Consider the following 13,850-nt stretch of genomic DNA (forward strand, 5'->3'; position numbering starts at 1 on the left):
AGGGCATTTTATTTGCTTGGACTTTTAAAAGTGGTTTCTCTGAGGTAAAGATTCTGAAAAGAACTTACCGGCGAGAACAAAACAAATTTTTAAAAATCCTAGAAGGAATTTAATAAATACAAGGACTATGGGAAAGGAGAGAGTCCAAGGCTGATGTGTGTGACTTTTTTTCCTCTCCCCAAACTGAAGAAAATGTTTTAAAAGCAGTGCCTCAGTTTTATGTGATTGCCACCCTTTTAGTGGTCAGTGGGGGACATGTTAGCTTTTCCAACAATTTAGATATGCTTTTGTTTTTAGTGCTAGTCATTGTAAGAATTCAGCAGACTAGAAGCATCTCGTACGCAAAATCCGTTTGCTTTTACCTTGGTGTGTTTGTTAGCCTGTAGCAGCTTCAGTTTTCCTCGTCTTATTTTAAAGGTAGCAATGCCTTTCGTCACTCTAGGCTTGCCCCTCTCTCATGGAAGCAGGGAATAGGTCTCCTTTTTCCCCGCAGTGCCGTCATTGGAAATTTGGTTGCTGTGCTGAATTTTAAGTTTTGGCACTCATGTTGAGCAGCCATTCATCTGCTGGCGAGACACACTGCCCCGGGCTTTTCAAGAAATCCCTTAATAGTCCTGAACACTAATAATATTTATATACGTTGAGATGAGACAAAATTTACAGCAGGCTTCTGGGGCTGGCTCCAGGACTCCCTAATCCCAGACTTCCGCGTGCACCCCTGCCTGGCTCCCAGAATCCTCTCAGGCTTGTTCCTCAGTGAGGTAGGCACTGGCTTCCCCCTGCAGCAGCGACGTCCTCCTGATGGCGCGTTGGCTTTAGTACACAAATCACTCCTCTCTTGATCTTCTCCCTGCCCTGGCGTACGCCTTTTTTGTCCTCCATGGAGTGTTTGCTACGTGTTGGTGCACAGTTTGCATCATTTAACGTACAGGACCCCCTCTATCTGTGATCCCTTTAAGAGGAATTGTTCTGTCTGTAAAGAAAATGATGTTACCTAACTGAAGCTTGAAGGCATTGGTGGTTCAGTGGTAGAATTCTCGCCTTCCATGCAGGAGACCCAGGTTCGATTTCTGGCCAATGCACCTCATGTTCAGCCACCATCCACCTGTCAGTGGAAGCTTTTGTGTTGCTATGATGCTGAGCAGGTTTCAGCGGAACTTTTAGACTAAGAAGGACTAGGAAGAAATGCCTGGTGACCTACTTCTGAAAATCAACCAATGAATACTCCGTGGGTCACAATGGTCCAATTTGTAACCCATCATGGGGATGGCCAGAACCAGGCAGCGTTTTGTTCTGTTATGGATGGGGTCACCATGAGCTGGAGGCTGACTTGATGGCAGCTAACCACAATTTAAGCTTTATTGATATTCCTTCAGAAGTAGCTGCCACCACTGAAATAAAATCCTATGTCCCTGCCCTGTGTATTGGTTGGGGCATGAACTGATGCCCATGCATTTCTGTTTAAACACCCCTTTGAGGGTCTGCATGGGATCACTGCCCAGAGAGTCTGTCACCGGTGGAAGTAGGGAGAGATACAAAAAACATCTACCCAAAAACCTAAGAATACTTTGTATTCATTTTTTCTTTCACATATTGAAATGTCCAATATTTGCATTTGCAAGTGCCTGGGGGCATTTTTCTGTCTTTTTTAAACACTCTTGAGTTTTAGTACTATATTAGTAATTATTTGCTATTAATATCTGTTACCCATCTTGTTACAACACATTTTATTTACATTGTAAATGAGGAAAGGAGGTTCTACAAGTAGATATTGGCCCAGTTAGCCTCTGACGATAATGGATGGTAAGATTCTTAGTCAACTTTTCCTTCCTCCTGTCGAGAAGCCTGGTAGGGGCTGATGGTGAAAGAGCAGCCTCCTGAGACATTAGTGCTCCGAGGTGAATTTCTGCTGAATGCTGGTAGTACGTGCCTGAAGAGCAAGATCGTGACCATCATTTCTGCAGCCAGTTGTATTTAACTACGTGGACCTCGCAGGTCTTTTCTTTTTATGTGAACTTCGTAGGTTCAACATTTCAGGGCTGCAGTATCTCCTTACTTTAGTGTCTTTATCAACTTTACCTCCATAATGGATATATTTGAAATTAATCATTTAATCTGCTTGATTATTAAATGCATTGGAATGTGAGATTTTGGTAATAGAGAGAAAGAGTGTGTGTGTGTTTTTACTGAAAAAAAAATGCTAGGGTTGTAAATCCAAGTTAGTGTTATCCTCTTCAGGTTAATAACCTTGGTAGGCAATACATGAATCTCAACATTTTAAGAGCTCCTACAACATATCCTTTTTGGAATGATAAGAGATGGTTAGTCCTTGTTCTCTGTTGTTAGGTGCTGTTGAGTCAGCTCCAACTCATAGCAATCTGTGTATAACAGAATGAAACACTGTCTGGTCCTGTGCTATCCTCACAATAGCAGGTATTTTTGAGCCCATTGTTGCAGCCACTGTGTCAGTCCATCTTCTTGAGGATCTTCCTCTTTTTCGCTGACCCTCTACTTTACCAAGCATGATGTCCTTCTCTAGAAATTGGCCCATCCTGATAATGTGTCCAAAGTATGCAAGACGGAGCAATTAGAGTCACATAACAATGTATGTATAAATTTTTGTATGGGAAAAAATAAAAACATTTCAAAAAAAAGGTATGCGAGACAGTCTTGCTATCCTCTCTTCTAAGGAGCATTCTGACTATACTTCCTCCAAGATAGATTTTTTCATTCTTCTGGCAATCCATGGTATATTCAACATTCTTTACCAGCACCATAATTCAAATGTGTCAATTATTCTTTGGTCTTCCTTGTTCATTGTCCAGCTTTCATATGCATATAAAGCAATTGAAAAGACCATGGCTTGGGTCAGGCACACCTTAGTCATCAAAATGACATCTTTGCTTTTTAAGATTTTGAAGAAGTCTTTTGCAACATATTTGTTCTTTATGATGAGTAGGTTAGTTTTGGGAAATAGCTAGAAGTCATTTGTTCTGGTGAACAAAATGAGTGAATAGGTTGAGGACGTGATATAAACCAAAAGGAATGGTTTTCTTCTTGATTTATACATACCTCTGAAGATGTGTCTTAGTTGGAATTAGTTCAGTGACATATAGCAAATAACTGTCATTTAAAGAAGATAAGTTCATTTCTCTCTCACATGAACAAGTCTGGAAGTAAGCTGCCCAAGGTTGTCGTTGGTGGCTCAACAGTCATAAGGAACGCAAGCTCCTTTTATCTCACTTTGCCATTCTTAACTATGCTACCTCATGGTCTAAGATGGCTGCTTGAGCTCCATACATTACTCCTACTTTCCAGCCAGCAAGGAAGAGGAAGGGCATGCTTTTCTATTTTAAAGACTCTTCTAGAGAGTTCTATGCAGAAAGTTTACTTATGTTTCATTGGCTAGAACTTCAGTCACATGGCCACTTCTAGTTACAAGGGAGGCTAGCAGATGTATTATCTAGGTGGATGGCAGTATAATATGTCTAACTAAAAATCACGGTTATATTACTAAAAAATGTAAGAAGAATAAATAATAGAAGACAATCTGTTGTCTCTGTCAAAGAATTATTTCAAAGGAGAAAGTTGCAAAATTATGTTAAGCTGACACTATCATGAAATTAAGTCTGTTCTCTTCCAAGATGATACCATCTATTGAATGTCCACCTTCCGATATCTGTGTTTAAACTCACCTGTTTGCAGTGAAGCAGGGGTTCTTAGACACAGCTAGTGGGAGTGTAAGTAGGTACAAATGTTCTAGAGGACAGCTTGATCCTGCAAAGTCAGCTCTGGAAATTTATCCTAATGAAATAATTAAGGATGCTCATGAAGAGTGCAGTCCTGATTGTAATAAAAGAAAAGCTGGGGATAGATGAAATGTCTAATAGTACGAGACTGGTTGTAACTTCTGATATACTGAACAAGGGGATGTAAAGCAGATGATAAATGATAGTGGGATTCACAATATATCCAATGCAAAAAGAAAAAAAAAGGCTTGACCCTTTTTTGTAGATACTTGTATTTACATGTGAATGCACATGCATGGGAAGGGACGTGGGAGGGTCCACACGAAGGTATTGACCAGAAGCCCTTTGTGGGCAGGAAGCCTGCATGTTGTTTATATCCTCCTGTCCTATTGGTGCCCTATCAGTGATCTCTGATTTTTTTCGAGTATGAATTTTTATTTTAAGAAAAGAATAGAATCTTCACTAAGTAATGCATGTCAGAGTCAAAATATACATATTTAAATAATTTCGTGTTGTTTTCCAACTCAAAGAAAAAGTAGGAAATGGATAATGCAAGCCAGATCTCATGTTTTGTTAATTTATACTTTATTTGTAAGGAACGCCAATAGCCCATAGAGTGTGATCATTACAGCACTATGATGAAAATAGACGCCAGCTCATCTATTCGGGAGATGAGTTGTGGCTCTGTGGTTATTAGATACTGCTTTCACTTAGCTTTAGCACGGAGGGGCTTGGAGGAGAGGGCTTCTGATGTCTTGTGGTTCTCATGGCTTGTAGACACTGGACCCACCCACCCACTTTCTTGTACTGAAAGAATAACCATCGGGTATGGTTAACTTCTCCGTGATTTGATACATTAGGACGTGTAAAGAAGTTGATAGTTAATATCATTGCTTATTTCTCACTGGGTGAAAACTTTTGATATGTTATTACAAACAGATACAAGTTCTCTAAAGCCATTTTGTAGGCCCTAGAATTGTATTCTCTTTACTATATTTATAGTTTCATTGTTCTTAAAATAAAGGAGGATTTCTGCACACTAAAGCTTACGAAGAGATTTTAGTAAGGAACATATTTGAGATGCACAATGAGAAAAGCATCATGCTTTTTTGAAAAATAATAATAAACCATTGTTCGTGTAGGACTTCCACATCACATACTCCTCAAGCAACCTGCTAATGTGAGTATGAGTACCCCCATTTTAAAGATGAGAAAAGAGAGGATCAAGGTCAGAGAAGTAAATGGCTTGTCCCAGACCAAAGAACAAGTAAATGGGAGAGCCTGGACTTTAAACCCTGGTCTCCTGACTCGAAGTACTGAGTTTCTTCCCCTGTGTTGGTAAAACTCGGAATAGGGTCTGTAGTACTGTTAACATCAAGTCTAAGGGGAGTGAAGGGCACAGGGATTGTCCTTTTGGTATTGCATGGAGTTGTTGGTTTTTCTTTATTTGCTGAACCAAGCAGTCTGGTGCTGGTGGTAGTGAAGACCCAGAACATGCTGGGCGGCTTTGGGACCCCTGCCAGCCTAACCCTCTCCTCTCTGCCCACAGTGTGCCCGAGTGCGTGTGGAAAGCGAGCGTGCACCGAGAACAACGAGTGCTGCCATGCCGAGTGCCTGGGCAGCTGCAGCGCGCCCGACAATGCCACGGCCTGCGTCGCCTGCCGCCACTACTACTACGCGGGCGTCTGTGTGCCCACCTGCCCACCCAACACCTACAAATTTGAGGGCTGGCGCTGCGTGGACCGGGACTTCTGCGCCAACATCCCCAACGCTGAGAGCAATGACTCCGAGGGCTTCGTCATCCACGACGGCGAGTGCATGCAGGAGTGCCCCTCGGGGTTCATCCGCAACGGGAGCCAGAGGTCAGTCGCTGGAGCTGCAGACGGCTCCCCTGCCAGCAGTGACCTGTCCTGGTCACTCTGGTGACTCCGTTGTTCTGTCTAGGTGGGACCATCAGGAGGTAATGGGTGGTGGGTCCTTTTGAGAGGGCTAGCATAGCTGGTCGTTCAGCGGTAGGGCTCTCACCTTCCATGCGGTAGACTCAGGTTCAGTTCTGGCCAGTGCACCTCATGCACAGCCATCACCTATCTGTCAGTGAAAGTTTGTGTGTTGTTACGATGCTGAACAGACTAAGATGGACTAGGAAGAAAGGCGTGGCGATCTACTTCTGAAAATCAGCCATTGGAAACCCTATGGAGCACAGTTCTATTGTGACACACGTGGGGTCGCCATGAGTCAGTATCAACTCTGTGGCAAAAAAAAAAAAGAAAGATATCACTCTGGAAGCAAAAGAAGCAGAGGTTTGGGGTTGCTATGTCTCTATTCTAGAGCAGAGCAGAGAACTTGTGGGAAAAGTTAGTTCAGCCACGAAGAGCCAGGTGTCTCTTTCATGACTAGCACTGTAGGACCCTTACGTTTCTGGGTTCTTCAAAATAAAACTATTCTACAGATATAAAATACCATTAGATAAGTACACGTGAATCTTGAATATGATACGTGACTTATCTGATTTGTGCTGCAGTCTATTTCTGTAAGTCTGTTTCACGTAAGCCTTTATAAAACGGGCTCTGTTTCTGGTGTAATATTTGGAGATGTTGTTCCTGCCACAGGCTTACCTTCAAATTCACCATCGAAGATAAAACTCACATTATTTCATAATATTACATGTACAACAGGAGTCCCTGGGTGGTGCAAACAGTTAAGCACTCAACTACTAGCCGAAAGGTTGGTGGCTCGAACTCACCCAGAGGTGCCTCAGAAGACAGGCCTAGCCATCTGCTTCTGAAAGGTCACAGCCTTGAAAACCCTATAGAGCAGTTGTACTCTGCACACAGGGTCACCATGAGTCGGAATCGACTCAACGGCAAGTAACAACAAGATATACAGCAACTTTCTGCCTGTTACAATTTCTGTAACTGTTGTGACAGAAAAATAATTAAATACTTTAAAATGATAGATGAGCCAAGGATTCCAGTGAACCATCAAGCATACATACTGTATCCCAAATAAGTGTACCATATCTTATTCATATTCTGTTGGCAGCCAGAAAATGGAGCAGGGCCTTACCACTGCATGCTTTGGGCCCCCACCGCGGTGTCTGGAACCAAGTTGAGGCTCAGCCACATTCAGATGTTACATTCCTCCTGGGAGTGGGATGGGGACAGCGTACTGGTCCACAGGCTTGGCGTGATAGTGCCTTTCTCCTGTGGGTCCGTTTCCTCTGACGTTTGGAGGCGTTCAGTCATCAGAGTATTGGGCGGGGGGGGAAGCACTGTGCGTTTTGACAGTGCTATTGTTTCTTCTGCGACAGTGCTGCCTTCAAAGAATTGAGCCATTTTCTTCCAACCCATTCTTCCAGTCTGTTCAAAGCTGTAGATCTACCTTTCCTATTTTGAAATACAACACCATCGGGAAGCAATCCCTGTCTCAGCCTTTAAGGCCTATTTGACACTTAAACTATTTATTTGTTTATACCCTTTATTTGTTTATACCCTCTCTGTTCCAGAATGGATTTGAGGAAGCTTAATTTGTAAACATGTAATCAGAGCCCTTTCTTAGAAAAACATTCAAGTGCTAGATTATTCCTAGACACCTTAAGAAAGGTGTTTGGTTTAAAAATTGTATGTTAAAAATTGGTGGGAGGAATCTAAACCTACACATACCTTACACACTCCTGGGCTGGTGGCTCAGTGGTAGAATTCTCACCTTACATGCGGGAGACCCAGGTTTGATTCCTGGCCAGTGCACCTCATGCACAGCTATCACCCATCTGTCAGTGGAAGTTGGATGAAAACTTATGTCCACACAAAAATCTGTACATGATTGTTCATAGCGCCTTATTTATCATAGCCCCAAAGTGGAAACAAACCCAGATGTCCTGCAATGGGTAAGTGATTAAACAATATCTGGTTGCAAAAACAGCGTAGAGACAGAGTCTGACCTCTTCTCTCTTCACAAGGGGGACGGAGAATCAAGATCAACAGCCTAAGACTGATTCCTGTGAGGCAGAGGTCAGACATGCCTCCTCTCTCCACCATCTTTACAAGTTCTGACACCAACTGTCCCTGCCATGGCACTGTACTTCTCTGCTAGGTTCAGTAATTCATTGCAATGGCCACACAGAACTCACAGGCATTACTCACGATTATGGGGTTTATTAGGGAAGTTAACAGTTACAGTTCAGGCTCAGGAACACTCAGAATACAGCTCTTCCATCAGGACGGTCTCTTCCCAGCCCTGCTCACAGCACGCCTTTCCCTGGCCCTCTGTCTCTGCCCAGAGGCACTCAGCTTTCTATCTCCATGGGACGGGAAGCTGGCCATGCCATCTCCTGCTGCCGGATCTCGGTTGCTGGGTCTCTGCTGCCACTGCTTCTCACCATCTTCAGGGTTACAGCTCGCTTTCTCTCCATCTCCTGCTTCCAAGAGCTTCTCAGCGCAGGAATCCCAGTTCCAAAGGACATGCTGGCTCCTGGCTGTTCTTCCTTGGTAATGGTGTCTTTTCTCCTCCCACTTCTGGGGTGGTTCATTTCAAACCCAGTGGGATGGCAAAACTGACCAATCCCATTGGTGGGCAACAATTACTCTATCACGCAATCCCACCCAGTCACTTGGGTGGAAGTTACAAGACCATGGCTAGGAAGAACACAAAAGGGATCCATTGCACCGCAGGCCACCCCCTGGCTATTCTCGCTATGGTTCTTTCATATTTGGAGGATAACTTCCCCCTTCCAATCATTTTACCAGTCTCAAACAGTCTGTAACAGTTAGTCCTTCAATAGGGCAAAGGGTCCACAGGGTGAGGTTACTTAGGTCCCGGGCACTCAGGTCTGCTGCAGGTGTTCATCTGATCTGGTCAGGTTCTCCAAAAGTCATCTCAGCTTCTTCACCCTTCCTGTTGTCTGATAAAAATTTAACTGAGAGAAGATAATTTCCTTGCTCTGAGTCTCACAAGGTATCAACATAGCAAAACCTTTAAGGGACTGTAGGTTGGGCCTCTGTACTCCAGTCCAGCACTGCCTCCCCCTTAGTCCACTCTTTCACAGTTAGTTTCTACAATTACAGTTTTTACAATCGCAGTTAACCGTTAACCATCAACACTCGCAACTGAATCATATAATTCTATCAGCATCTTTCCCCACCCTCTCTTCCCCAGACTCATCAGGAAAAGAGGAAACTCCTCAGTGGGCATCCTCCATTGTCCCCCTTATTTAATGTAAGCACACTCATGAAAGCATGTAAGCCAGCCACTTCATGCCTTTGTTTGCCCTCGTTTTAGATAGCCAGTGTTTTAATTCCCTGTCCCTGTCAAACCAGTACTGAGGAGATAAGCATGTTCTTGGTCTTGAAGAATTTTCTCTTCTGGTTGGAACTTTGAGCATCTGTATCCATAAGCGAAGTCAGTCCAGAGCAAACCATCAAATTGCAGTGATTTACACCAGCTCATGGTGTCAAACATCTTTCTCTTCATTCCCTCTGGTTCTGGTCAGCTCATCCCTAGCCATCCAAGCTAGGTCACAATGGGTAGCAGCCTCAGGCTTGAGAGTTCACACACACCTGCCAGCACTTTGGCACTTCGACAGCCCCTTCGCACTCTCATCCCTAGCCCCCTTGGGCTATGTCAGCGGGTTCCACCCGTAAACATAGGAGTCCACACGCAACTCCCTTTACTTCTGACCAGCCAGCCTTCCTCTCACTCTCATCCCTACCTCCCATGGGCTGGGTCCACGGGGGCTGGGTCAACAGGTGCCAGTGGAGCATGTCCAAACTCAGCCTATCTCTTCATTTGCTGTACTTCCCCTACTTCCACTCATTGAGTGGACCCAGGCGGTCACCACAAGCAAGCAGACCAAGCTGTCTACTTGCTGGCTTCCTTTAACTTCCAGTCCTGGAAGGGGATTCCTTCCAAAGGACACTGATTTTTCCTGCCTAGATGCCTCCAACAGCAAACCACTTGCTGGAAATGCAAAAAGCAAAACAGTCACCTTTTTTTTTTTTTTTTTTTGCAGATCTTTCATTCAAATGCAAATCCTCTGTTCCCTCAGCAGCTCTAAGTGATTCTGCATGTCTTTTCAAATGCAAAATACGGGTGGGGCTCAAATTTTTGACCTAATACGGCACTGTGTACACAGGGCTACTTGAAACAAAAAGCCTGTGTTTCCCTTGGTCAAATCCTAGTTCCCCTTTTAGCATATCCAACCAAGTATTGGCTGACGGCAGAGTTACACACTGTCTGTCATCTATAATACCCAATATTCATGTTTATCATTCATTTAGGTCTGTTTTACAACACTAGGTAGAAGCATTCAATATCCATAGTACTTTCAATTGAACACATAATCCTGAACATGTAACCCTTTTAACTCTTTTTATTATTTTTTTATTGTACTTTAGATGAAGATTTACAGAACAGACTAGCTTCTCATTAAACAGTTAGTACACATATTGTTTTGTGACATTGGTCGCCAACCTCATGACATGTCAACATTCTCCCATTCTTGACCTTGGGTTCCCCATTACCAGCTTTCTTATCCCCTCCTGCCTTCTAGTCCTTGCCCCTGGGCTGGTGTGCCCATTTAGTCTCGTTTTGTTTTATGGACCTGCCTAATCTTTGGCTGAAGGGTGAACCTCAGGAGTGACTGCATTTCTGAGCTAAAAGGGTGCCCAGGGGGCCATACTCTCAGGGTTTCTCCAGTCTCTGTCAGACCATAAAGTCTGGTCTATTGTGTGGGTCTGTGTGTGTGTGTGTGTGTGTGTGAGTTAGAATTTTGTTCTACATTTTTCTCTAGCTCTGTCTGTGACCCTCTGTTGTGATCCTTGTCAGAGCAGTCAGTGGTGGTAGCCGGGCACCGTCTAGTTGTGCTGGACTCAGTCTGGTGGAGGCTGTAGTACTTATGGTCCATTAGTCATTTGGACTAATATTTCCCTTACGTCTTTGGTTTTCTTCATTCTTCCTTGATCCAGACAGGGTGAGACCAGTGGAGTATCTTAGATGGGCGCTCACAAGCTTTTAAGATCCCAGACGCTACTCACCAAAGTAGGATGTAGAACATTTTCTTTATAAACTATGTTATGCCAGTTGAGCTAGATGTTCCCTGATACCATGGTCCCCACAGCCCTCAGCCCAGTAATTCGGTCCCTCAGGAAGTTTGGATGTGTCTGTGGAGCTTCCATGACCTTGCCTTGGACAATCTGTGCTGGCTTCCCCAGTATAACACATAAGCCTTTTTAAAACATCCCAGTTTCATCTTCTCTTCTCAACTATCTTCCCATTTGTATGAATATGGTCCTGGGCCTCTGGCTGCGTGGAACCAGTAGACCCTGGCCCCCTATCAGTCATCCTGCTTATCTGGTCTGACTTTTGCCCCAGGCCACTCCAGGTGGGGTTTTTCCTCCCCTCAGCTGCAGCATAACCTTCCCTTCAGCCATTACAGACAACAACAACCAAAGCAACCATCCAAGAATCAAAAGTTTCATTTCCCAAGCCCCTTTGTTCTTTCTCTTACAAGGTCCCATGCTTTCATGAGTCTGGAGCCATTGACACCAACTGTTAAAACAGCGTAGAGGCGGAGTCTGACCTCCTTTCTCTTCACAAATGGGAAGGAGAATCAAGATCAACAGCCCAAGGCTGATTCCTTTGAGGCAGACGTCAGACATGCCTCTTCTCTCTACTGTCTTTACCAATTCAGACACCAACTGTTCCTCCCATGACAGTCTCTACTTCTCTGCTGGATTCGATAATTCATTGCAATGACCACACAGAACTCACAGATAATACTAATGATTATTGGGGTTAGTAGGGAAGTAACAGTTACAATTCAGGTTCAGGAACACTCAGGATACAGTTCTTCCATCAGGACAGCCTCTTTCCAGTCATGCTATCAGGCATGCCTCTCCCTGGCCCTAGGCCTCTGCCTAAAAGCACTTAGCTTTCTCTCTCCCTGGGACAGGAGGCCCACCACACTATCTCCTGTTGTTGGGTCTCTGCTGCTACCACTTCTCACTGTCTTCAGGATTACAGCTCACTTACTCTCTCTCCATCTCCTGCTTCCAAAAGCTTCTCAGCACAGGGATCCCAGGTCCAAGGGATGTGCTGGCTCCTGGTTGTTCTTCCTTGGTAGTGGTGGGCTCTTCTCTGTTTCTCACCTCTTGGGTGGCTCATTTCAAACCCAGCAGGATAGCAAAACTGACCAGTCCCTTTGGTGGGCCATGATTATCCTATCACAGTCCCGCCCAATCACTTGGATGGGAGTTACAAGACCATGGCCAGAAAGGACAAAAAAAGTGATTCATCACACGATACTGGTAAATCCACACCATGGAGTATTACTTGGCAGTAAAAAGGAATGAATTATGTATATACATAACACCATGAAGTGGTCTCAAGGACGTTATCCTGAGTAAAAAAGTCAGTCTCAGAAGGTCACATTCTGTATCATTCCATTTATATAACATTCTTGAAATGACAAAGTTACAGAGATGGAGAACAGACCAGTGGTTGCCAGACGTTAGGAATAGAGGAGGGAACGTGTGACAATGAGGGGGCGGCATGAGGAGAGTCTATGGTGATGGAAGAGTTCTGTGTCTTGGCTGTGTTGGGGGTTACTCGGATCTACAGTGTAACAAAACAACAGAACTTTGCACACACATTGTACCAGTGTTGATTCCCTGGTTTTCATGATTGCATTATCATTATGTAAGATGTAAGCATTGGGGGAAACTGGATGAAGGGTACGTGGGACCTCTCTGTACTTCTTTGCAACTTCCTGTGAATATGTAATTATTTCAAAATAAAAAATGTTTTAAAAAGGAGGGTGGGGGGATAACACAGTATGTTAATAAATTAGAAACAATAGAAGTCCAAAACACAGTTCTGAAGGGAAGTCACTACCCGCCTAGAAATGAGGATTCTGAGTATGATGTCCAAGGTTGGAGGACTCTGTCCTCCATTGGGAGGCCCAGTTCTTGCTGAACTCTTTGAAACCTTGCCTGCCATTCTTCCAACATGAAATAAGAAAATACCAGGGAAGTTTTCTTAAATAAAGCAAAACAAAACCCTGCGTCTTTGCCTTAATTATGCAACTAAAGTTCTAGGGGGAAAAAATAGACTCTAATGAAAAGAGCTATAACTGATGCTATTTTCTTGAATGTTCTTTTTCTATCTTCATGAAGTTTAAAAGATCACTTAAGAACAATAATGTTTATTTATTGACTTCCAACTCACCATCCTGTTACACACACATCCCATCAGATTGTATTATTTATTTTGTTTAGAAATTGACCCAATTTGCTGATCCTTGTTCTGTCTATAAGTTATAGAGCCCACAGGTTCAACAGCCCTGAGTGGGTTAGCATCTTGTCCCCTATTTCCTAAATGACGGTAGTGAGCAGGATAAGTGCCAATCCCTCCTCTGCACTTAACTTATATGCTACGTGGTCATCCCTGACTTTTGGTGGCTTGTGACATACTGAGGATAGCATTTGAAATAGGAGCCTATTACAAAGTAATGGAAATCCCTTGCTTTTATTGTGTATGCAAAGAAAACAACATTGGGATCAATTTACAAGTTTCTGCAAAACACTGTCAAGAAATAATTTCAGTTGTGCTTTAGCAAGAAAATAATGGATTTGTGCTGTACCACGTGACTTTGGAATCCGTCACTGAGCTTTGCTGGGGCACTGATTGCAGGAGTTGGACTGTTGTTAGCAGCAGAGACACTGTCATCCCTTTGCTGTCCCTGTTGACTCTCCCAGCGGTGCCCAGCAGAGGCTACGGCATCCAAAAAGCAGCTCTGTTCTCCTTGGGAGCCCCCAGGGCTTCCTCTCTCTCTCTGTGAGGCTATTTCTCCCACATGGAACCATCTGGCTCCCCAGTCAACAGCCTATGATACACACATGCCTCAAGGATGCATCATGGATTTTGTCTGGAAACAAGCAACAGGCTTTTCCTTTGTAGACACTTCTGCTTTTGGTTGCAATGTGCGTGGATTATCCCGAGTGGGTTTGGGGATGAGATACTCTATGACCACAGGAATGCTTTAAGACTAATTGCAAACTAGCTGCTTTTTTGCAACGTGTACTGTAAAAATTGCAACTAAAATAA

General features: G+C 43.8%; 1 protein-coding gene and 1 non-coding gene across 2 annotated transcripts in view; both read left to right on the top strand.

The window, feature by feature from the left end:
• Positions 1-1,011: 1,011 nt before the first annotated feature.
• TRNAG-UCC (transfer RNA glycine (anticodon UCC)) lies at positions 1,012-1,082 on the top strand. The gene has a single exon. It is a non-coding gene; the product is annotated as a tRNA-Gly (tRNA).
• A 2,532-nt stretch (positions 1,083-3,614) lies between these two features.
• The window catches only part of LOC101355333 (insulin-like growth factor 1 receptor), a 79,792-nt gene continuing 69,556 nt past the window's right edge, over positions 3,615-13,850 (top strand). Inside the window, exon 1 of the mRNA XM_023727875.1 lies at positions 3,615-5,611. Coding sequence (XP_023583643.1) covers positions 5,244-5,611 — 368 coding nt within the window. The 5' untranslated portion in view covers positions 3,615-5,243. The remainder of the gene's footprint in view (positions 5,612-13,850) is intronic.

Source organism: Trichechus manatus, unplaced genomic scaffold, assembly GCF_000243295.1.
Source record: "Trichechus manatus latirostris isolate Lorelei unplaced genomic scaffold, TriManLat1.0 scaffold00019, whole genome shotgun sequence".
NCBI lineage: Eukaryota > Metazoa > Chordata > Mammalia > Sirenia > Trichechidae > Trichechus > Trichechus manatus.